General features: G+C 43.9%; 4 protein-coding genes and 1 long non-coding RNA gene across 5 annotated transcripts; 1 reads left to right on the top strand and 4 right to left on the bottom strand.

Moving 5' to 3' along the window:
* Positions 1-6: 6 nt before the first annotated feature.
* On the bottom strand, positions 7-3,767 carry LOC117950105 (T-lymphocyte activation antigen CD80-like). Its single transcript, XM_034880827.1, has 5 exons — positions 3,340-3,767; positions 2,933-3,256; positions 2,174-2,458; positions 1,734-1,898; positions 7-308 (listed from the first exon to the last, which is right to left on the bottom strand). The coding sequence occupies exons 1-5, from the start codon at positions 3,404-3,406 to the stop codon at positions 235-237; spliced, it is 915 nt and encodes a 304-aa protein (XP_034736718.1). The 5' UTR covers positions 3,407-3,767; the 3' UTR covers positions 7-234.
* An 842-nt stretch (positions 3,768-4,609) lies between these two features.
* On the bottom strand, positions 4,610-15,049 carry LOC117950118. The gene is made up of 3 exons (XR_004657812.1): positions 14,940-15,049; positions 4,747-4,752; positions 4,610-4,620 (listed from the first exon to the last, which is right to left on the bottom strand). It is a non-coding gene; the product is annotated as an uncharacterized LOC117950118 (long non-coding RNA).
* Positions 4,612-9,773, top strand: gtpbp6 (GTP binding protein 6 (putative)). Its single transcript, XM_034880802.1, is given in 11 exon segments — positions 4,612-4,670; positions 4,672-5,072; positions 5,443-5,580; positions 5,664-5,734; positions 5,818-5,948; positions 6,051-6,121; positions 6,615-6,773; positions 7,182-7,390; positions 7,498-7,646; positions 8,988-9,140; positions 9,223-9,773. Coding segments are annotated over 11 exon segments (1,671 nt in total). The 3' UTR covers positions 9,353-9,773.
* On the bottom strand, positions 9,601-13,539 carry si:dkey-66a8.7 (PI-PLC X domain-containing protein 1). Its single transcript, XM_034880825.1, has 6 exons — positions 13,176-13,539; positions 12,229-12,365; positions 11,979-12,107; positions 11,320-11,475; positions 11,057-11,240; positions 9,601-10,421 (listed from the first exon to the last, which is right to left on the bottom strand). The coding sequence occupies exons 1-6, from the start codon at positions 13,255-13,257 to the stop codon at positions 10,165-10,167; spliced, it is 945 nt and encodes a 314-aa protein (XP_034736716.1). The 5' UTR covers positions 13,258-13,539; the 3' UTR covers positions 9,601-10,164.
* Positions 15,050-17,261: 2,212 nt separating the features above from the next.
* On the bottom strand, positions 17,262-22,254 carry plcxd1 (phosphatidylinositol-specific phospholipase C, X domain containing 1). The gene is made up of 7 exons (XM_034880824.1): positions 21,768-22,254; positions 21,491-21,615; positions 20,263-20,405; positions 19,885-20,013; positions 19,035-19,190; positions 18,072-18,252; positions 17,262-17,967 (listed from the first exon to the last, which is right to left on the bottom strand). The coding sequence occupies exons 2-7, from the start codon at positions 21,612-21,614 to the stop codon at positions 17,723-17,725; spliced, it is 978 nt and encodes a 325-aa protein (XP_034736715.1). The 5' UTR covers position 21,615; positions 21,768-22,254; the 3' UTR covers positions 17,262-17,722.
* Between the last annotated feature and the right edge of the window lie 1,513 nt (positions 22,255-23,767).

Below are 23,767 nucleotides of genomic sequence, written 5' to 3'. Positions count from 1 at the left end.
CATGTATGGGTTTAATTATTTTTATTAAACCACAACAAGAAGAAAGGGAGTGTGCATCAAACGGAAAGACTACACAGGAGGTCAATTGTAGACACTATACTTATATCTACATAGGACCCACCACTTGTTTTGAATATTGACGTGGTGAACCCAGCAGTCACAAAAACTCCATATTTACAAGCCAACGCTGTATTTGCGTGAGGTCAGAAAGGTGACCGTTAACGAGGATTTGTCTCACAAATCAGTCTCCTTTCCCTCCGGCTTCATCTCCTCGGCCTCCTCCTCGTCTGGACGTCGACGTTTGTATCCTGATGACAGAAAACAAACAGTCACAAAAGCACATTACACACGAGTACTTGTTCCACTTCTGCATAAATAACAAAGCTCAGACACAAAAGGGGTAGTTTGGATCTTTTGTAATGGCGTTGTATAGTCAGCGTATACTATAGATATGTACAGTGTATACAGTAGGGTTTGAGAAACAGAAGCTAAGCAGTGTACTGCTGTGGACGGGGGCAGCACCAAGGTGTATCGCACCCACCTGAAATAGACCCACCTAAAAAAGCAATACCAGTTTTGGGCATGCTATATTTAGAATATCTTCCCAGCTTTACCTTGCTGTCACACAGTCCTTTATGACGGGGACGTGAAGCTGTTGTATCGCTCTCTTCAAAGCCACCAGACTCCTTTGACAAAAACCTCACAGAATAGGGAGTTACTGGTCTACAGCTGCAACCGTAGGTTGGTTAGTTAGTTCGTTAGTTAGTTTTGTTACTTCCTCACCCTTTTAGAACACCAAAGATACACAATTACACATCCAAACTAACCGACTGACGGCCAGCAGCCCCATGTTCTGCAGGCTAAAATGATGGCTTTTGCCAAATGAGTCTGGTGACTTTGAAAAGAGCATCCATCATGTCAGAAAGGGCCGTCCGGTACCAAGGGACCGAGTATGGAAAATATTCCAAATATAGCATACAGATTATTACAGGTGGCTAAATATGTTGTGCTGCTGCCTCCGTCCCCAGCAGTGCATCAATCAGCTCTGAACTCCAGCCTTCAAATCCGCATCCTGACTAAACTTCAACCTACGTTCCTCTGATCTTAACGATTAGTCAAAATAATTCATAATTTCAGCTTTTTCAGCTCAATATTAAGTATAATTCTATACAAATGAGGGTTAATGACCATGGATTCAAAAAAGTGGCGTTAAACTAGTGGTAGTAAGGAGGTGGTAGTGAAATAAAAAAATTAAAATAATAAATTGAAAATGTCAAAAAAAGGGTTAATCTTTTTGACCCAAGAGACAACACAAGGGTTAAAGTTAAATGTAAATGTTTTTTTATTTGGCAATAATGTCCACCAACACACTTATGTAGTAGTTTTCTCAAAAATGGAAGAATACTATGGTTACACATAATAACGTATATTTTGAAAAAGAAATCTCAGTTTTATTTCTTGTTAAATCATAAATAACTCTTTCAAGCCATTTCCTGGGCTACATTTCAAACTTGTAATTTCATTAAGAGCAAACAATTTGGATTTCCCTCTAATTTCCAAACTGTAAAGTACTTAATTGAATAGGAATGGGAAAGATCATTCCAGAGCTGAAGTGTGGCTCACTTTTGAGAATTAAAATATTAGACTAAAATAATTTTAGAAACATGAAAAATCTATGGCCTCATGGCTTCTTCTGTCTGGCACATGGGAGAAACATTCCCAGACCCGCCTACCTCTGTTAGGGCGCTGCTCTGGGTACTGGTTCTTCTTCCTGTCCAGGTGAATCTGATAGAGGACCCCTGCCAGCACCAAGGCCCCGACCACCACACAGAGAGCCGTGCTGAACATCCACAAGGCTTCGAACGCTCGACTCCCCACAGGGCTGCCCTTTACTCCATCTTAGACGGATGGATGGACAGATTTAATTAATAATCCCAAACTGGGAAATTACTCTGTAATAGAAGCAAGTTACACACACTCATACATAAAATACCAGAAATATAACACGAAATAAGACCAGAACACCTCCTCAAACATATACTTAGAGGAATGACAAGAATGTACATGTAATATTCAAGTGTAGAATAAAAATGTCCAACCTACATACACATTATATATAACAATGGTGTGTTTGAGGCCCTAATAACTGAAAGGGCAGTGATAGACCACTCACAGTCTGTAGATGTCAAGTTTTGGTTTATGATCAGGTTCTCTACGATGCACGACACGCTGGCGTCTTGGGAAATGTTGGCCGTCAGGTAGCTTGTGATGTTGTACAGACGGGAGTCTGGGTGTGAGGTTGCCAGGGTCCTCACTGAGCCTTCGGGGGGCTCCTCTGTGTTGTTGATGAGCCAGTATACTGCCGGTTCAGGAAACCCCCCAGTGGAGTGACACAAGAAGGCCGCCTCCTCTCCCTGCTGGGCCTCTTCCCTCTGCAGAAGTGGGGAGCTGAAACTGGCTGCAAACAGCCATCACACGACGTTAAAGTCCCACATCATGCTCATTTTCAGGTTCTTATTTGTATTTTGGGGTTCTACTAGAACATGTTTACATGCGTCAATGTTAAAAAAACACGTTATTATTCTCATACGCTCTGTGTGAATATTCCTGTATTCACCCTCTGTCTGAAACACCCAGTTTAAGCGCCTGTCTCTTTAAGACCCCTACCTAAAAATACCTCAGTCTGCTCTGATTGGCTAGCGTTTAAGGGTTAAGCTTCTGTGCTCTCCTAGGGTCTGCACCACCTCTTCAGCCAGGATATGACTATAGCAGCACTTTCTAAATATATAAAGTATAGTTGTGACTGATCTCTGTGCGTTTCTCTGTGGAGCGAGTGTTTTGATACTTGCACGGTATTTATATAGCACCTTGACCTGCTTTATAACAAAAGAAGACATGAAGATCTCCCTTTGTCCAACATGGTGAGACTGACCTGCTGTCCTGAGGCACACGGTGCACAGCTCGGTGCTCTGACTGGCCCCTGCAGTGACCAGGAGACTGTAGGAGGTGTTGTGTTCTGTGGGACCGACTGTGGGCAGCTGCAGAGAGACGTCCCCAGTCAGGGCTGCGTCCGCTGGGGTTGTGGCCCTGTTAATGCTCCATTCCTCCACATCCCCATCCTTTTTCCACACTGATTTGAGCACTACTTTTTCACCTCTCCTCCACTCAATGGAAACATTCACAAAGGGTAATAACTGGGGGTAGACGCAGGGCAGGGACACTGGCCGCCCCACCATGCCAAGGACGCACTCTTTCTCTGAGGAAACAGTTGAAACAGCACAGGTAAATCATCAGTAGGTGTCTGTGTAGATAGTCAGTGTGGTCAGACTTTCATCTCACCCAGACATGCGCAGGAACACAGGAAGCTGAGCAGCAGTCCTGTGCGCCAGGGAGCCACCGGCGGCATCGCCCGCGGAAGGCACGTTTACGCACGGAAGACAACCCAAAGAGATTTCCTCTTTAAACTCTAGAACCGTACTAACTTACCTAGTGCGCGTCTAACCTTACTCCCCTGTCTTCTGCTCGCTCCCGTTAACAAACTCCAATACACACGCGCGAAACTCTCTGAATGAACTCCCTGTCGGTCATGTTGCGGCTTGATGTGCCATAGCCTACCTGCTCTCTGTCGCGCGCGCGTCTTCTCTAAATTGAATGACTATAGCAGTGAAAAATACATATATTTAAACACATAAACAACTTTAAAGTCCTCCGCCCTGTTGATTTCTGTCAGAGTCCATCCTGTGGGACTTGGTCCGACCTGTTTGACTTGTGTTACGCCCTCACGCACACGCTGGCATGTTGCCAGCTGATGTGGCGCCCTGCAGATTCAAAAGGCAAAAACGTGCAGGACAGAACTCACAGACACACTGACAGACGGCATCTTGGAAGTTTGTGATCAATAAAGCATGGTGACGTAACCAAGATGTGTCCCATTATAGGGGTAGTCTGTGTTTTCACCCCCAGCCCTTACCACTAGGGCCAAGGGCCATGGGGTAGGGGTAAGACGAAGGTCTATGGGGTAAGAGGGGCAGGGCTAAGACAGCGAAATGAGATTCAGCCTAAAGCTGATTGCTTCTTGTTTCCCCTGAAAGCAAAATAAGTTCCTTTTAAATCTACATTAATGGGATTTATATATTTACCAAAAGTTTATTGAATGTATATTTGCACTTTGTGATATTTTCTTCCTCCCAAACTGGGTAAAAAGTCCCACTATAGAACAAACACAAATATTGACTATTGCCAAATGCATACATTTAATCTCTTGTACCTTAGAAAGTGTTGTCTGTAGAGACAGCTGGGGTCGAGTCCCAGACTCCATGGGTTACAGTCTGAAGGAGACGCTGCCTGGAAGGCAGGACTCGGGGCAAAACTATCCCAAGGTTATGCACGAAGCTCAAAATGCTATCAGTAAGCTAGCATGCTGCCTTTTTCAGCATAAATACATAACCAAACATAACTTAAAATCCATTTTATTAAGTGGAAACTCAATTTAAACAGTTGATCAACAGCAGGGGGCAGTACAGGCTCCACGGGTTGGTCTGGGATCCGCCAGAGAGCAAGAAGAAGAAGAAGAAGAAGAAGAAGAAGAAGAAGACGACGCAAGCAGTGCACATGGTGGCTCTCTTTAGCATTATAAGCGCAAAGTTCCTCCTTGGTGTCCTGCAGTCCCGATGACACCAGAAGGAGAACTTCCGGAGGCAACATGACGTCACTGAGGAGGATCCATGCATGGCGACCCCCCCTCACCCACAGCTGGGACCTTAGAAGAGCAGCACCAACAGCTCGCTGCAGACTGGTTCACACCCCCAGCCCCGGGCAGCCGCCCCGGTCCACATTAGCGCCCCCCCCCCGGTCCAGGGTCCTGGCGCTCTCTGCATGCAGGTGGAAGAACACAGGTGACTTCAGCAGTGGTCCGCACGAGGAGGAAGATGATGATGATGACATTGATGACAGCGAGGTGGAGCAGCTGTTCCAGCTGCAGGATCCTGCAGGCCTCGGAGGGGGTCAGCAGAGGGTGTTCATCGTTCACCCGGACGTCAAGTGGGGGAGCAGGAAACAGCACCTCACAACTGGTACTGTGTGTGTGTGTGTGTGTGTGTGTGTGTGTGTGTGTGTGTGTGTGTGTGTGTGTGTGTGTGTGTGTGTGTGTGTGTGTGTGTGTGTTGTTGCTGCAAAAGCTGTCCTGTTAGGAGTGTCCCGGGACAGTCAGACACTGTCCGGTGGAGTGTCCTCTGTGTCTGACTGTCCCAGGACAAACCCAACAGAACAGTGTCTGACTGTCCCGGGACATTCCTCAGGACAGTGTCTGACTGTCCCAGGACAGACAGTGTCTGACTGTCCCAGGACAGACCGTGTCTGACTGTCCCGCGACACTCCTCAGGACACTAGTTACAGGACAGGACTGCTGCTAGAGAAACTCTAATTTTTCTGCTTTGTGTGCAGCTGAGCTGATGATGGCCGAGGCTGTGGGGCTTGTGAACACTTTGGACAACTGGACAGTTGTGGACAAGATCATCCTGTCCACCAAGACACCAGAGAAAAAGAGGATATTTGGCAAAGGCAACTTCCAGTCTCTGACAGGTATTATCTCCATCACGTGTCCAGGTGTGCATCCGTGCGGTGAGCGAGTCTGGACACGACTCTGTGCTTCTTTACCCCTTCAGAGAAAATCCGGCAGACAGCAGGGATCAGCGCCGTGTTTGTGAATGTGGAGCGTCTGTCTCCTTTGTCTGAGGTAAAGTTATTTGAAAATCCCTCTCTGGCTGGCTGCGTACAGGAAGGGTTTACACACTGACGGCCATGTTGTCCTCCACACAGAGGGAGCTTGAGGAGGCCTGGGGGGTTAAAGTCTTCGACAGATACTCAGTGGTGCTCCACATCTTCCGTTGCAACGCCAGGACGAAAGAGGCCAAGTTACAGATCTCTCTGGCAGAGGTCCCCCTGTTACGGTAACGGCCTGCTCAAAATGTCCCAGCTTCAGACGTGTTTTTTCTTCTCCAATTTCTGTTTTTCTCATAACTTATTTAAATGTTTTCATCTGACGGTGGCAGATCTCGTCTGAAAAATGAAATGGCTAACTTGGATCAGCAGGGCGGGGGGTCGAGATACATCGGAGGTTCAGGTAACATCCTCCACGATTAAACAGCAGCATACACATGTATGTATGTACAGGGGCTCGCAGAAGTTTACACCCCCATGCTAAAGTTGATTAAAAAGAGGTATAAAAACCAATTTTCTTTGGGATTGAATAATGTATTGTTGACAAATAAATGTAATTCCTTAAAATACAGGGGACATAATATGCACCCCCCCCCCCCCCATCCCCTAGGTTAAATTCCCATAGAAGCAGGCAGATTTTTATTATTAAAGGCCAGTTATTTCATGGATCCAGGATACTATGCATCCTTAAAGGTTGGCTTTTCCTAATGTTTTTTTTAATTAAGGCATTAAGATCAATTTTGAAAAGATGTGTTTGATTCCTCTTTTTAATCAACTTTAGCCTGGGGGGGGGGGGGGGGGGGGGGGGGGGGGGGTAAACCAATGCAAGCCACTGTGTGTATGGATGGATAAATGGATGTTGTGCATTGCTTCACCTCTGTGATCGGTGCGGACAGGTGAGACTCTGATCGAGGTGCAGCAGAGACTGCTGAAGGAGCGGGAGATGAAGATTCGCTCAGCGCTGGAAAAGCTGCGGAGGAAGAGGCACCTGCTGCGATCGCAGCGGAAACACAAGGAGTTCCCCGTGGTCTCTGTGTTAGGATACACAAACTGTGGTAGGAGACCCCGAACCGGGCTGGAACCTGGTTGAAACATCACAAAACCAAACACACGCTGTCATGTTGCCATATTCACATGCTTCTCCTTTCAACAGTCCTTACTTTATGAAATGTTCTTCAGCTGCATTTGTTGCAGATACATCTTACAAAACCAATACAGAAATAACTGCCATGAAATCGTATTAATAAAAAATGACTTGGCCATGATCATATTAGATTAAAATATGATTTGCACTCTACCATAATTTTATCACTGCAGTAGCAGACAGGCATCCATCTCTTTAAGAATTTTGGCTTCTAAATGTGATTTTTTTTTGTTATCAGTTTGTACAGCTTTGAACATTGTTCGGATGCTTTTGAGGATGTTTGCCACTCTTTGGTTTTGTTTCTCTCCATCGTGTCCAGGAAAAACGACCCTGATCAAAGCCCTGACTGGCGACCGTGGACTTCAGCCCAGAAACCAGCTGTTTGCCACGCTGGATGTCACCGTCCATGCCGGCCTGTTGCCCAGTCACATGACTGTTCTGTACGTGGACACCATCGGCTTCCTGTCCCAGCTGCCCCACCAGCTCATCGACTCCTTCTCTGCCACGCTGGAAGACATTAAACACTCTGTGTGTACATGTACCTGGTCCTCATGTCAATGCAGATCCAGAGTTCCCAGTGCACCTGGTTTTAGAAGAGATTAAGAGTTGTTGACTGGTCTTTCCCCCACTTCCAGGACCTGTTGGTCCACGTCAGAGACATCAGCCATCCAGAGACGGTGAATCAGAAGGTAAACGTACTGAGTGTACTGAAGAACATGCAGATACCCGACCGGCTGATGAGCTCCATGATAGAAGTCCACAATAAAATTGATCTCATTGACAAGTAAGAGAAAACAAAAATCCACAAACATAGATTCAAAGACTTTCAAAGATCTTTAGAATGCAAAAGAAGACTAAGTTTGTCCTTAAAGGTCCCATATTGGAAAAAAGAAAAGAAAATTGTTTCAATGTTCTTTTTAGATATCAGAGCAGGTTGAGGTACTATATAAATAATGTGAAAGTATCAGAGCCCTCAATCCACAGATGTACACATCACGTATTTAGAAAATTGCCGTTAGGACTACACAGCTACACTTTATTTAGGTAGAGGGGGCCAGTGGTGGTGCAGAGACTCGGAGTGAAGATGCAGAAGATCTGGGGTGGATCCCAAGTCTTTTATTTCAAAACTCCTCGCTTAAACAAGAAGATGTTCTGGTCCGTCTCAGAGCGCTTACTCCTGCCCCGAGGAGCGAGGATGGAGGACGGATCTCCGAAAAGCTAAACCGTCGTTAACTCCGCTCACACAGCTGACAAACTTCTCGTGATGCTTCAGAGGACAGGAAGCCTCATCCCTCCAAAACACATTTCCTCCTTTCCTCTCTCCTCGCATGATTTCCTCGTGTCTCGCCCATGCTATCTCGGTGGGACGGGCTAATACGTAAGGAATTAAAGCAAGTAAAGGAACCGTGGATGTACTTAAACTGAGATTCATCCCAAGAGCGCAGATGCAGAAGGACACACAGCGCTGACCAATCAAAGCAGACTGGAGCGCCCAGGTAGCTCAGCTGGTAGAGCGGGTCTACTCCTAGATGCAGCGGGCCCGGGTTCGACTCTGAACAGCGGCCCTTTTGCTGCACGTCATTCCCTCTCTCCCGTTTCATGTCTTCAGCTGTCCCGTCAATAAAACCCAAAAATGCCCAAAACATCATCTTAAAAAAAGAGGAGACCGGGCTTTTTGGCATAGTGAGCTATAAAGAAACAGGCAGTAAAACGGAGGGGTTCAGGCAGAGGGGGAATCCAGGTATATTCAGACTGACTGAGAATAATAAAGTGTTTTTGAACATTAAAGCATGTAAACATGTTCGAGTAGAAAGCCGAAATACAAGCACTAACCCGAAAATCAGCATAATATGGGACCTTTAAAGGGGACGACCAGCAGCTCTCGGCTGTAGATACCGTAGCAGTTTGAATGTTTCCTTGCATCACAGAACCACAAAATGTAACGTACACTGAATTCAAGACTTAAATCACCATATTTATCTGTACTCAAAACTATCTGACATTTAATTCAGATGACTGAATTGCAGAGAAAATGAATGGTCTTCTTTTCCAGGACACACTGCATCCATATGGGCATTAAATCATTTGTGATTTGACTTGGTTAAGTGCTTTCTGTCCCTCTCAGCTATCGGTGTCCAGAGCCCAACACGCTGGCCATATCTGCCTTGGGGGGGCGAGGCATGGAGGAGCTGAGGAAAGCAGTGGAAGCAGAGATCGTGACCTCGACAGGAAAACTCATTTTAGAGCTCACAGTTGACCTCGGCACTCCTCAGTTAAGGTGAGAGCTGTTTTCTTCACTGTGTTTTTATATTTTTTTATATCTTAGAGCATCCACAGTTAATGCCCTACTTCGTCCACAGTTGGCTGTACAAGGAAGCCACCGTTCAGGACGTGCAGGTGAATGCAGATGAAGGCTCGGCGGTCGTCAAGGTGATCATCAGCGCCGCGGCCTACGGACGCTACAGGAAAGTGTTCCCAGGGCCGGAGTAGAGGAGAGAGTCTGGCATCCTGCATGACAGCAGCTCCACGGACGTTACTGCTCTATGTGGACTGCAAACTTCTCTTAAAGAAAGAATAAGACTGTATTGTACGGTATATTTAAATATTTGACTACCATTTCATTAAAGAATGTTCTTGTGAAACATATTTGTTGAAGGAGCTCAGTCTGAGAATTACTGAGGTATTTAACCCAGGGCGACCATGCTGTGTGCTTTTCAAGAACTGTTGGAACATGTTACAGCAAGAATAACAATTTATTTGGTTTACCATGCAGCATGAAAATGTCCATTCTTTCAGTTTTCAGCATTAAATCCATAAACAATAAGACAGCATTTTGAGCAAAGGTTTTGGCGCCAGCGTGCTCCAGCATCACAGCGTTCAGCGTCACAGCGCTTCAGAGGTCAAACACCACTTGTCCTTATGGGACAAACACCTGCTGACAACTATTTGGAGCTTACCTTCACAGCGTTTATACCACAGCGACGAAACTGTAGTCTGAACACTGTAAACAACGTGTTTGGCTCCTATAATATTGCACATGAGAGCTGTAGATTCGACAGAAACTCAGATTGTAACATACAGATTTGGTTCTAAACTGTTAGAGGTCTTAATGAGATGGAAGAGGACTAGGGCCACATGGGAAAACATGTTTAAAGTCAAAATTCTGAGATTAAAGTAAGAACTCAAATACATTTTTCACACGTGGCCCTCCTCGTCTTTGTATAACGACGACAAAAGTGCATAGAAATAGTATGGAAAAGAGGAGATGAGGTATGTCGTAGCATTTTTAGGATTCACTTTTGTTAGTCCTCTCTGACGGCCTTCTTCTGTAGAAGTTTTTTATTCAGTGCAATGACCAGGGAGCAGAGGGGAAGTGGACCCACAAAGTCCCCCGCGATGATGTTGAGACTCTTGGGGTCGGACCCAGGCTCCTGCTCCTCCAGCCACTTCCTCAAACACCCCCAGTTACTGAAGGTCAGCGTCCGCAGGGACTGCTTCGGGTTCTCGGTGATGTAACTGCGATCAGCTGTCAGGTTCAGGCCAGAGACGAAGAAGCCCTCTGGGAAGACACGTTACTATGAGTTCACAGTTATTTTCATCTGTGGATAATTTTCTTGATTAGTTGTTGGTTAGTCCATAAAATGTCAGAAAATTGTGAAAAATGTTGATCAGTGTTTTCCCCAAAACCTGTCCACAACTCAAAGATATTCAGTGGGCTGTCACAGAGAAGAAACTACAACATATTCACATTTAACAAGCTGGAATCTGAGAATTTTTACTTTTTTTGTTTAAAAAAATGACCGATTATCTAAATAATTGGCGATTAATTGAAGAGTTGACAGTTAATCAAATAATTGATCAATCTATGCAGCGCTATGCTTCACTCACTCTACAAGCCCAAATCTGACCCCCCCGCCCCTTCCTGTCTACAACAGTATTATCAATTAAAGGCCAAAAAGCCCCAAAAAATAATCTTTAAAGAAATCTCAAATAATCTAAGAAGCAAGCAACCGTGTTAAAACAATAACGATAATAAGTATGAAAAAAAAGTCCACCAACAAGAAAATCTGATAAAAGCTAACAATTTTAATGACAATGACCCCTTCGGGTAGGGGCAATAAATAGTGGCTTCTAGTCTCTACTGGTCTTGAGCTTGCCACTGTCCTCTCTGGGACTTGAGCCAGACGTCCTCACCTGGACGTCCCAGGTCTCGGTTCCAGTCCAGGTAGCGGATCACACCTTGGGCCGTGCGCTGGTTGGCCCACCAGTAAGGGATGGCAGGCCACAGCTCCGGATGTCTCGCTGCACTCTGGGAGTCGTAGGACAGGATGACCTGGTAACCAGATGCCCACAGGCTCCGCAGGGTCAGGACGGATTCCTGTGGGGGGGCAGGTGAGGTTGTTTAAGGCAGACTGGGGTTTTCGTACGTAAATGAGCTGGACGTGGAGAAGGCTGACCTTCTGGGGGCACAGCTTAGAGCCAAACAGCTTCTTAAGGGAGAAAATGAACAGCTGATGGAGTTTTTCATCGATTCCCTCAAAATGGCTGCAAGCAAGAATAACGATCTCCTTTGGGTGGGCGTCGAGCCAGGTGGAGACGCACGCCAGGGTCTCCTGGAAAAGGAGACATTTATTCAAAGGTATAATATTAATATCCAATTATAATATCTCATAATATTGTAATTGAGTAGGTTTTATTTTTGTATTTTTACTTTTTAAAAGTAGTTTTTAAAATCTGTAATTTTACCTTTAAATTTGTTTTGTTTGCAGTATTGTACTTGTCTAGACTTTAAATCACATCCCTCACTGAGTTGTGAAAAAGGAAATATAAAAGATCTCAAAGTGGCTTTGCGTCCTATCAAATCTCAAAGACTGTGACTTTATTAAAGAAGAATAAATATAAAAAGTACATCTCCCCCTGCTGTTAAAAAGTAACTGAGTAACTTTTCCACTGAGTTCATTTTAAATGAGTTACCTTTTTACCTTTACTCTAGTAGATTTTAATACTGGTAACTTTTTCCTACTGTTCAAAGTAATAGTACTTTTACTGAAGAATAGAGTATTTGTGTACACTTTCTAGCTCTGCTGAGACTTCCCATTAGGAGGATTCTACTCACCAGAACAGTGAGGTGTGTGTAGATCACGTGTGTGAAGTACAGGTGGCTGGAGGAGTCGTCGGGTTTGTGTGCCACGCGGAGGTCAAAGAAGCGAATCCCCATCGAGAGTTGCTCCTCGATGCTTTTGTCCTTGGGAGGAATATAAAAAAAATGCTTCTGTAATTGTGTCTTACACCACAGCAATAGCTTCTGAGTCCCATGGGGGTCCATCCAGCCACTGTGACACAGTCCCCTATCCCAGCATACATACCTGAGTTGTAGCCCATCTAAAAATGGCCGGTCTGGTGAAGCAGGAGAAGAGCCGGTCCAGGAGCCAGAAGAGGTCGGACTCAGACGGGACCAAGGGCGAGTTTATGTCCAGACAGTAACTCATGGCATCATGGCTCCCTGGACAGACACGTGTGGACAGACACGTTAAAGAGGTACAAGTTCCTCAAAGTTCCTCAAAGTTCCTCAAAGTTGCTAACTCTGAAGTGGGAACGACTGTTTAGTTTCTGCTTGGCCTACAATACACCTTAACAACTAGACTATATATATATTATGTATATATATATATATATATATATATACATATAGTATATATACACACAAACTGTATAGTGTACATATACTTGTATATAGTCCACTAGACTATATACTATGTATATATGTATATACACAGTATAGTGTATATATACTTTAATATCTAACCCCTAGACTATATATTATATATACTGCATAGTGTGTGTATGTGTATATATATATATATATATATATATATAAAATACTATACTACTATACACCTAACCACTTGACTATATACTTTATGTATATTGTTGCTGCATAAACACAGTATATGTACTTTTACACCTAAACAGTAGACACCATACAGTGTATCCAGGGTTTATATAGTTTCTATACAGTATATATATGTGTGTGTGTGTGTGTGTGTGTGTGTTACAGAATAGGCCTGTAGAAGTGTATAGGGATGTGTAATGTGTTCTCAGGTCTCAGTGAGACTCATCCAACAAATTGACTAAACCAACACAGGTGATCATAAAATAATAAGACGGACAAGGCAAAAAAAGTGAAATAAAAAGAAAAGAATGATAATAAAAGATTGTATTTAGTTTACTATGATAGGAGAATAGCAGCAACTATTCCCATTCAGGCCCATTTAAGCAGTGCATTTAGGAAGTGAGTTGGTGGTGTTCATACCGGGTATGGCCAGGTCCGTGAGCGGGACGTCCCACAGCTCCGCGGGTAGGGCGGACATCCAGTCCTGGCAGCCGAGATCCATGTCGCACGGCCGGTCACACGCCTGCAGGACGCTCGCTCACTGAAACCAGCTGTTAAAGTTAGTCATCCTGTCCTCTTCCTTTATCTAATTCCTTTCGACCGCAGGGGGAGGAGGAGGGGGTGTAAGGGGGGAGGAAGAGGGGGATGACACTTGGATTTCCCGATTCTTCTGTGTTGATTGAACGCTACACCGTGTCAAAGCGTAGCTCTCAAAGCTGTGTTGCGCTGTTTAGGGACACTTCAGGACCATCAGACCACTTGTCATTTTATGCATACGTGTCTCCAAACACAACACATCAAAGCAGCGTCGTTGCTATGACGTTAGGAAAGGGGGCGGAGTAAATATCAAACAGGAAGTTGAGCTAATAAATCATATCATGATTCCATATGATAAAAAATGTTCCATATCCATAAAATGCGGCAGTTGCTTGTGAAAACCACAACCCTGTTAAACAATATTTAGAAAAGAAAAAAGTAACATTTTAAGCAAATCAATCAGGAGTTTTAGTCTTCACATTGATTTTTAAGCTTTTTTGCAAGCTATATCTCTAAATTTAACTATTAAAAAGGTGCACTTATATTTTAGTATTGTGTTTTTTGCTGTTCTTTACTCTTTTTTGTGATGATCATTTGGCTGCATATGTATTTTCTTTTTTGCATTGATGATCTGATATTGTATTTTCTGTACCTCCTGTGTTAGAGTGTAAATGTAAATGAAACCATGAAGACAATGTAACACTTTTTAAGTTATTTCTGTGTTGTGGCGAATCTTTGGCCCACGTGGGGTTGGAAGACACACAAAACAAAAAGATATCTTCTGGTAACATATTCAAATCTAAGGCAAAACCTCAATCCCAACACTGTATACACATGTACTTAAACGTTTTATCATCATATGTTTATGGGTGACATATCATATGGTTGGAATCCAATCCATTTTTTATGGTACTTTGGTTAAAAATCTACTCATATTTCAGACACAGACATTTTTTAAAGGGTCAAATTTGACCCGAGGACAACAGGAGGGGTAAATGTGAGACATGTCCTGAGCTAGGATAGTGAGGACAGTGACTGTACCATCACATGTCATCCACACAGAACAGCAGCTCTTGGCTCCGGGCGATACAGAGTCACTCACAGTACCCCCCCCCCCCCCCCCCCCCCCCCCCCCCCCCCCCCCCCCCCCCCCGCAGGAACAGGTTTAACAATGCTGCCCTAGGCTGTAGACAGACTGTGAAATAGTTCCATGGTGTGTAGTGAGAGAAATATGTGTTACGTGTAACATGTTTGTAGGATGAGTGTAATACTTCATGAGCAAGTTGTTGTTGTGACTGGTGCAGATGGCGCTGTGTTGTTTGTTCATGTGTCAATGGGTTTATTGAAGTGTGCAGTCCAAAATGAATTTCCCTAAGGGGACATTAAAGTATATCGTATCGTGTTCTATTGTGTTTTAAAGTAGCAAATGAGTCATCACGTGACATTGAAGCATGCAATCCCCCCCACCACATTAGCAACATGTCATTTACACAGCTCACAAAAACACAGCCACCACTAAGAAGAAGGAGAAGAACAACACAGAGTCCCTGATTAAAGGTCGGGAAATACAAAAACATCACAGAGAACATTAAAAACCACACCTGAGCTCTCTGAGTGGAAGGGTTAGGAAGTCGTTTTGGGAGACACTGTTACTGGAACAATTATTGACATCTCAGTGATTGATTATAATTACTGATGACTTCAATTGATAGATTTCCAAATAAGTGCTGATAAGAGAATTCTTTTGGCCTACAACACTGAGAACTTCTGTTCTATGTATAAGTATGTTGACCTGTGGGGGAAAGTATTAGACACAGTATGAGAGAATATTATAGGAAACACTTTGATAAATGGGACAAATTAAACCCTTTGGATATTTTATTTATTCTTCATCTCCTGTGCTTTTCAATCATCCCAGTAATAAAAAAATCATTCAATTTGTCAGTTTACATATCTTTACATTAAATAGAGCTTATTTATTAAATGAAAAAGATTTCAACCTTTGTGTTGTCTTCCCATCAACCATGAAAAAAAAAATCCACACTAGTGTTGCTTTTTTGACATATTTCAGTGTCGTGGGTGCTTTTTTGATTGAAGTTATTTGATATTTCTAATGTTGACATTTTCAGTGCTTATTTCGAAGACCCTTTTTTACTGATAAAAAAAACAGAAAACGGGTCAAATTTGACCTGAGGACAGCATGAGGGTTCAAAAATAAACAGTATAATGTCAAAGAATGGTTAACTTGGATGGGATTGGTTGGCATTTAAAGACCATTTTAATTTAAAGCTCATCAGTAGGAGCATACACAGCTTTGTCCTGATATAGGACAGATTGTCAACGTGTTGTCTCCATTTCCATCGACTGTGGACTGGGCTAAAGGTCTTATGGACCATGACATTCTTTTCTTGTTTTTGAAAAGTGACAAGAGAAAATGAAATGTTTTGTGGCTTTAAACACATCTGTATAACAGAGCTTTACATGAATTATATGCCTGTTTTTCACCTTTGAGGGAAAAGGACTGCACCCAACTGATCCCAGTACTGCAGAGTTTCAGACCGATGATGTAACACAAACTATTGTGAGTGAATGCAAAAGCAGTGAAATGGAACAAGTAGCCAACTGCAACACAAAGGCTTCCCCCCACTGTGGCCCTTTACTTTGGACTCCCTAGTTTGACATTCCCTACACGCTCACTTCTTTTGTGGAACTGACTAAAGGCCTTGGTGAGCAGCACAGGGATCTCAGGAGGAAACATGTGTGGTCCATCGGAGCGGGCGGGGAATAAAGTGAGGTCATTTGCTTAAAAATGCTCATGTTTATTGGAAAAGCTCATCTCCACAGGCACAGCGGTGCAGCATTATTTTAAAACGAGGCCCCACCTGTTGGCTCAAGTCTAGTATAAGTAAAACAAGGCTGGGTTCATGCAAATATGATTTCCATGCATTTTGCATAAGTTTCATGTGTTCTCTATGGCTAAATACACGTGTTGTAGGTGTAGGTTACAGTTTAGCTATTTCTTTAACTTGCTGCCCACATGTCACAATTAAAAGTTCTTGACCTATATGACAGTCATATGTGTTCATTAAATACATTGTGCTTACTCATCTAAAAGGTCTACGTCAAGGTGAGATAAGTGGTTATTATTATTGCTCTGGCCACTACAACATAAAACTGGCCACCGTTGCTGACTGGTGAAAACTGCTCCAGTACATTGCATAAATAGTAAACTGATTGTAAATAAAATAGTGCAGGAGCTTTAAAGGGTCATTTCGGTATTTTTTTACCTCGACCATATGCAACATGCAACAGAAAACTCACAGATAGTCTAGCTAGCTGTCTGGATTTACCCTGCAGAGACCTGAGGACCAGGTAACCATAGTCCTCAGATTGGACAGATAGTCTAGCTAGCTGTCTGGATTTACCCTGCAGAGACCTGAGGACCAGGTAACCATAGTCCTCAGATTGGACAGATAGTCTAGCTAGCTGTCTGGATTTACCCTGCAGAGATCTGAGGACCAGGTAACCATAGTCCTCAGATTGGACAGATAGTCTAGCTAGCTGTCTGGATTTACCCTGCAGAGATCTGAGGACCAGGTAACCATAGTCCTCAGATTGGACAGATAGTCTAGCTAGCAGTCTGGATTTACCCTGCAGAGATCTGAGGAACAGGTAACCATAGTCCTCAGAAATCCGCCGCAGGTTAGAACGCCAACACAGAAAGAGGAAAGGGACAGACATCTGGCAGAAATGAGTGAAATCCGGGGGGATTTCTGTCAGCATCGAAGAAATCCCAAAAGTGGAACATCGTGCATATAGACTGATGACTGACTAACGTGAACATAAATCTTTTAAGTTGGTCCAGTATCGAGCGAGAACGTTGTAACCGGCAAAAGTAGTAGTTAAATCCTTTATGTTTAAGCTCCATTAAATTAAGCAATACTTTAAAACTGTGAAAACTACTAATGACCTCTTCTTTAATCCTTGGTGTCCTCCTTGATTTGACAGACGAGCGATGCTAGCCACTGCATGGAGGAGGGGTGGGGGGGTGCGCGATCACAGAAGGCTTGCATCATGTGGATGCTCCGACAGTGTTGTTGTCATTACTCAAAATGTTAATAATAATTTAAATTAGAGTTTTTTTTCAAAACCAAATGCAGCGGTCTTGCTTCATACTGGACCACTTTCAAAGATTGTTGCTCCCATCAGTCACTCGGACATAAAAACTATGAAAAAATAAGAAAATAGGATCCAAAACCTTAAGTTACCCTGAAGACTGAAATATACATTTCACAGCCTCCAAATAAGTGCATTTATATTCAAAGGAATAATTCAAGTACTTTTTTTCTGTCACTCTTAACAAAACAAGCTCATGAGTATTTCATGCTGTGGTTCACTTTTTTTGGAGAATAACTCAAATTGGTGAGAAGTCATGAGGACCATTTTAGTAGTTTCTCATTCAGTTTAACGACAGTGGGAACAAACTGGCTCTCTGCAATAAAGTCCCCGGCAATGATGTTGAGAGAGCCGACTTTGGAGCCGGGAGTCTGCTCCTTAACCCAGCTGAGCAGTGTGGGATACGTGGACATCACCAAGTCCTTCAGGGACTCTGTCGGGTGTGTGCAGATGTATTTCAGGTCCTCGGTCAGATTCATTCCCGTGACGAAAAAACCTCCTAAAACCCAAAAAGACACACAGTTAATTTTAATGAGTGGTGTGGGCCAAATACAGCTTTAATTCAAAATCCTCAATTATATCCCCAGGCTGTGTTTAGATCACCTGGTCTGCCATGTTGTTTACGGTGTTCAAAGTCTTCAATAAGAGCCTCAGCTTTGCATTTATTGGCCCACCAGTAAGGAATATGTGGCCACAGGTCGCTGTGGTAGCTGGCGATGCTGTGTTCATAGGACACCATCACTTGGTAGCCTAAAGCCCACAGGTTTCGAAGAGTTAACACTTCCTGAAATCAGCAGAATATAACAGGCTGTGTTTCATTTTCTGTCGAGTATTTTTTTATGTTATTTAAAGCATCTCACTGGCTAAAACTCTCCCCCTTACCTAAACATATGAACAGCCTACTGTTGAGAGAGGCTCTGTTCCAAGGCTGTAATTATTGTTATTAGCATAGATACAAAGCATTGGAAAATTGAATGAGTTATTACAAAACAAAAACTGGTTTCCTACTGGTTTTAACTGAAGATTCAAATCTTTAAATTTACAGTGCCAACAGCAGGGCACTGTAGTTTTTAGCCAACGTGACTCCTACAGGAGTAAATAGTGTTTTTGATAGTGACCAGGGTTGAAGAGAAGAAGAAAGAATCCCCATGTCCCTTTGGGGGAGAGGGGGGGGGGGTCTGCAGCTCCCCAACATGAAAGCCCTGTGTTTTATGACCATCCATCCAGCCTGACCTCCTCCCTACGGGGTCCACAGCATTCCCATCCAGCAGCAGTCGATGTGGTGCATGCAGGCATTTATACGTGGAATACATACGAATTACAGGGCATTACTTTTTGTACCTATATGTACAAACGGTTCCTAAGAATAGCCCACTGACGTGTTTTCAATACGTTTTAGACAATAATTGAGATCTATTGCATAAAGGAAAGAGATATATCAAGATTTGGCTACACAGAAAATACTACTTGTTCCTGGGATCAATTCATTGTTGTTTAAAAAAAAATTCATTCATTGACAATAGGAAGGCCTTAAGCATTAATTCAAAGCTGGAGGAGAAGTTGTACCGTTTTGGGACAGAGTTTGGAGGTGAATACGTTGCGTATGGTGGTGAGCAGCAGCATGTGGAGCTCCTGGCTCAGGCAGAGGAAGTGGCTGAAAGAGAGGATGACCAGCTCTTTGGGATGAGCATCCAGCCACTCTCGTATCTCCATTAGAACCGTCTGCCAGGAAAAACACAAGTTAGTCTGCTTCTACTGCCAAACTCAATGATGTCATGGACAATTTACAGCCTTAAAGCATACCACATGACTCCAATATGATGGAAAACAACTGGCCAGATCTGTTTTAGACAGACACGTTCCTTTTTTCCTCTTAACACCTAATGAAACAGGGAGTGAAGAGTGTTTGGATTGATCTTCATCTAGACTAGTTATGCTTGTTCTGCAGCTCAGTACCACAGAAACGTCCTGTCCTGTAGCCACATGAATATTGCCAGAAATTGTATGAATTATGGTGCATGTGAGAAAGGAGGGGGCTAAAAGTGTGACTATGTCACTTTAAAAAGAAGAAATAACACCTACTTCCTCTTTCTTGCATAGGAGTGTTAAATTCATAAGCAATAAAAAGCCTTTGTTGGACCACTAGTTTATGGTGGCCTATTTTACATAAAAACGATGCGTTCCTGCTACAATAACCTTAAAACTGTTTTCAGAGTGATTTGTTTGGACAGTGATGACTAAACCAATCTAATTAAAGTCTTAAAACGCAGTAACGAGAGGATTTACCATCTCACTGCAGTAATGACTGCTTACTGAGCACAACCGTACTCTAATCTTTGTCATTATTATTGTAGATGCAAATGTTACCGTGGCAACATCCTGGTGGACATAATGTGTGTGCATGCCAGTACTTCACCTCCACAGTGAGCGTGGTGTAGACACCGTGGTAGAAGTACAGATCCGTGGAGCTGTCGTTGGGCCTGTGTGCAATTCTCAAGTCACAGTATCTGACCCCGCAGTCCAGCTGCTGCTTTATCGTGTACTCCTGCAAGACACGGGGTTCGTTACACCAACTCCATCTTAAAACCTTCTCCTTATTTTATTAACAATGAAGCAGAATTACACAGAATGTTCCTCAGACAAAAATGGCATTTAAACACATCTCCACCCCAAGCAGGAAAACCAGTCTGCAGATTCTCATTCTGGATCACAGTGGAAAACTGTAAAAGAAATCTGCAGTTTTGGTTTAGGTCTGACAATGAGTAATATTGCATGTATTACTGTGATCTATTACCTGGGTTATTGCCCACTTGTAAACAAAGGGGCGGATAAGAGGCTTCATGTACTTGTCCAGCTTTTGAAGCATGTCTGGCTGGGTGAGGTCCACAGGGGACCGGTCATTCATATCCAGACAGTAGGTTATTGCGTTGTGGCTGCCTAATGGGGAAGAGATAATACACATAATCATCACTAGACATTTGATTGCTTCACGTAATAGCTATGGTGGCCCTGAGAGCTCAAATTACTGAGGGAAATACATGCAACTGAAAAAAGACAAGCAAATGAAGAAGACATCTTTGTTACTGTTTAGGTTACTCTTATAATGTGTTTAGAGTTTTTTAGAGGCTACACTGAAACCATACACACACATTTCTATGAATAACGTTCAGTGTGGATCAACAGAAGTACATTTCCAGGATGATGCCCTGGAAGGGCCATGAGCGTGATGTCCCTCGCCCGCTGCCTGCGTGGGGTCGTTCTCAAACACTACTCGCTTTCAGCAGACAGACAAACGTTCAGCTAGCAAGCTACACGCTGAAAATGGCAAATTTTGAAGAAAATTTGGATTGTGCAACAAGGTAGGTCACATGGTTCTTTCTGGGGAAGGACTGTGACCTGGGACCACAGCACCATACGCTGGTAGGAGCAAATCCCATTTAACCGTGTATCAGCTCATTTAAATAGCTCACATTACTGTATTGTGTCCACAGTTAACTTCTTTTACCCCACCTGTCGTCCTCGGGTCAAATCTGATCCTTTAAAAAATGTCTATATCTGAAATATGAGTTGCTTTTTAACTAAATTAACACAAAAATTGATTGGATTCCTTACAACGCTCTTTGTAATTACAATCACTTTAATTCCTCTGATCTTAACTATTAGTCAAAATAATTCATAATTTTGGCTTTTTTTAACTCAAACATGAGGTATAATTCTATATAAATAAAGGTTGTAGACCGTGAATTCCAAAAAGTAGTAAAACTTTTTAGTAGATTTTTTTGTCTGTTTTTGACCCGGGAGGACAACACAAGGGTTAATTTTGGATGTGGCTGTTTCTTTTGAGGATGCAAATGTTCCACCAGAACAACTTCCTTCCTGTAGAGAGCCACCGTCGCTGCGTCCGGAGATTAGCCCCGCCCACACGACTGTGCAGCCCCCCCGGCGCTGTGGTCTGGTAACACGAGACTATCCACTAACAACCACTTCACCGGTCCCTAGTGTGCTGGATTGTGTCAGCCTACCCGGGATGGCCAGCTGGTACAGGGGGGTGTCCCACAGCGCGCAGGGCAGGTGGGACATCCAGCTCTCCATGGGCAGCTCTCCCAGGCTCAGCTCACCCACTCCGGACCCCCCCACGGAGGACATACTGAGGACATTTAAGGACTGAGATTATTAAATATGAAATGAGTTACATCAGCAGCTATAGGGGGAAGAAGGTTAATTCTGATCATATCACATAGAAAACTTGTGTGTCGTGTTCAGTAGCCCAGCCAGTAATGGGAGTCCCGTGTCTCTTACTTGATCAAACTGCTGCTGCTTTCTGAATATTCTTCCTCCCCCCGCCAAACCCGCTGAACCGGGCGGGCCGAACAGGGCGAACACGATGACTCCAGCTAAAGGCGCGCGCCAGAAGAAGTCCACCCCGAAGCGTTCATGGCTCAACATCAGACATGTAAATGTGTGGGCGCGTGTCCCTCCCCAGTCAGCAGCTCTCAGTCTGGTTACCCTTTACACCTGCACATAGCCCGGCATCACAGGGACGGTGGCATCGGCGCATTTTAGCTTCAATTATCGATTATCCATGACGATCGAATATCGTATCCACGTATGATCCGCAGACGGCTTCAAGGAGGTCCTCCGTGCACCGGCCGGGTGTGTGTCAGTCCCGGAGGTGCAGCAGCAGCAGAGTGCGCGCGGGGAGGGCGGCACCGCGCCTACTGACAGATCAGCAGACGCAGAGCGGCTCTCCTCTTAAAGAGCCCACTGAAATGTCCCCGAGATACGGAGAGAGAGAGATGGATAGATAGAGGGGGCGAGGAGAGTGATGCTTCCCATCAACCGTTGCTAGAGAAAAAAACACATGATAAGACCGGGCGCGTGGGGAACTCACCTGGTAGCGCATGCCTCCCCCCCCCATGTGCAGAGGCGCGGTCCTTGCCGCAGTGGTCGCGGGTTCAATTCAGAGCTGCGACTCTTTGCTCCAACATCTGTTGGCATTTAGCTAAAAAAGAACTAAATAGATACTCATCTGATCGGTTGGAGGTACAGATGTGTAGTAGAGCTGTAGGGGGGGGCATGAAGCTTCCTCAACAATAGTTTACAAATCAGATTAAAAAATATCTATATTTTAAATAGTATAATCTTTACATCCATGTTCGCCTGGCCTGTATACATGTAAACCCCAATTTGTTGTGGGGTTGATACAATTGTTACTCGCTACACAGATTGTGATCACTTGAGAATGTAATGGTGAGAAATCTCTCCAAGACCCCACACCAAGACCTTGAGGGACACCATAAAACATCCAGGCTGTGATGAGTATCAAACAATTTTGAAATTTGAAGATTTTTGTAAGGAATTGCATCTTTGGGCAACTGGCAAGCAAAAAAACTGAGAAAACCCCCTTATTGTCAAAATACCATCCTCTCAATGTCCCAGGTCTTTGGTTTGTGGTTAGGCTGAGGTCATCTTAAAGGTCAGAAGAGATCATTTTACACAGTGGGGTCAAGTTTTAAAAAGAATAGTCTCACCACAGTGAGATGGTTTCTTCACACGTAAATACAATTGTTATCATCAAAAGAGTCTCAGATTTCAAATCAACTCATGCATTTGGTCCCTAATGCCGGTCTCCCTGTCAATGCCGCTGTGTGTGTGTCTGTGTGTGTCTGTGTGTCTGGTCTGTGAGCTGCAGACATCATTCTTGCTGTTGTGTTCTTGTTGTGTCTCCCTCCTTCCCGTATTCGCTCTCTTGGTTTTGGAGTGAAACATTTGATTGCAGGGGGGATGCTGGAGGAGGGGCACTGTGCCTTCTTCTGTACCTGTAGTGGACTTTTCTGTATATTGTCATATGCCCCCCCGTGACGATTCTCTCCAACCAATCAGCAGTCTGCAGGTTTTCACGTCACCTTTTGGTATCGCCTCAGCTCGCTTGGACCCTGCTAAATAGAGTAGCTGCCAGGCGAGTAGAGTGGAGCAGGTACCATGTAATGGCCATTAGAGACAGTCTCATTAGGGGGCTAGAGGGCACTGGCCCCCTCTAGTCACCCTTTAGAACTGCCATTGGCTAACTTATGGTTTCTTCTTCTTTGCCTTTGTTGGCACATTGCTGCGTTTTATTGGCGTCGCTGTGATGGCCACATGCTCACTCGTAGATAAGGATAATAGATGATAAAAAAAAATGGGGATCCACATTTAAAAACAATCCAAGGCCGCACAGGGAACCTTTAAAAGATGCATTTCTGCTGCACAGATTCTGATGGTCTGATGTTTGCTTATTTTTAGATGTGAAATATGCCGTA

This window comes from Etheostoma cragini, chromosome 9, assembly GCF_013103735.1.
Source record: "Etheostoma cragini isolate CJK2018 chromosome 9, CSU_Ecrag_1.0, whole genome shotgun sequence".
NCBI lineage: Eukaryota > Metazoa > Chordata > Actinopteri > Perciformes > Percidae > Etheostoma > Etheostoma cragini.
This window is presented reverse-complemented; position numbering and strand designations above follow the sequence as displayed.

Coding starts and splice junctions, on each gene's coding strand:
- si:dkey-66a8.7 (XM_034880825.1), bottom strand. CDS start 13,257: ATGGATCTCGGCTGCCAGGACTGGATGTCCGCCCTACCCGCGGAGCTG. Junction 12,108..12,228: donor TTAGATGGGCTACAACTCAG/GTATGTATGCTG, acceptor ATTCCTCCCAAG/GACAAAAGCATCGAGGAGCA. Junction 11,476..11,978: donor ACACACACCTCACTGTTCTG/GTGAGTAGAATC, acceptor CTCCTTTTCCAG/GAGACCCTGGCGTGCGTCTC.
- plcxd1 (XM_034880824.1), bottom strand. CDS start 21,614: ATGTCCTCCGTGGGGGGGTCCGGAGTGGGTGAGCTGAGCCTGGGAGAG. Junction 20,406..21,490: donor GTACCAGCTGGCCATCCCGG/GTAGGCTGACAC, acceptor CTTCCCCATTAG/GCAGCCACAACGCAATAACC. Junction 17,968..18,071: donor TAAACAACATGGCAGACCAG/GTGATCTAAACA, acceptor TTTGGGTTTTAG/GAGGTTTTTTCGTCACGGGA.
- LOC117950105 (XM_034880827.1), bottom strand. CDS start 3,406: ATGCCGCCGGTGGCTCCCTGGCGCACAGGACTGCTGCTCAGCTTCCTG. Junction 1,899..2,173: donor AAACTTGACATCTACAGACT/GTGAGTGGTCTA, acceptor CATCCGTCTAAG/ATGGAGTAAAGGGCAGCCCT. Junction 309..1,733: donor AGAGCAGCGCCCTAACAGAG/GTAGGCGGGTCT, acceptor TTCTGTCATCAG/GATACAAACGTCGACGTCCA.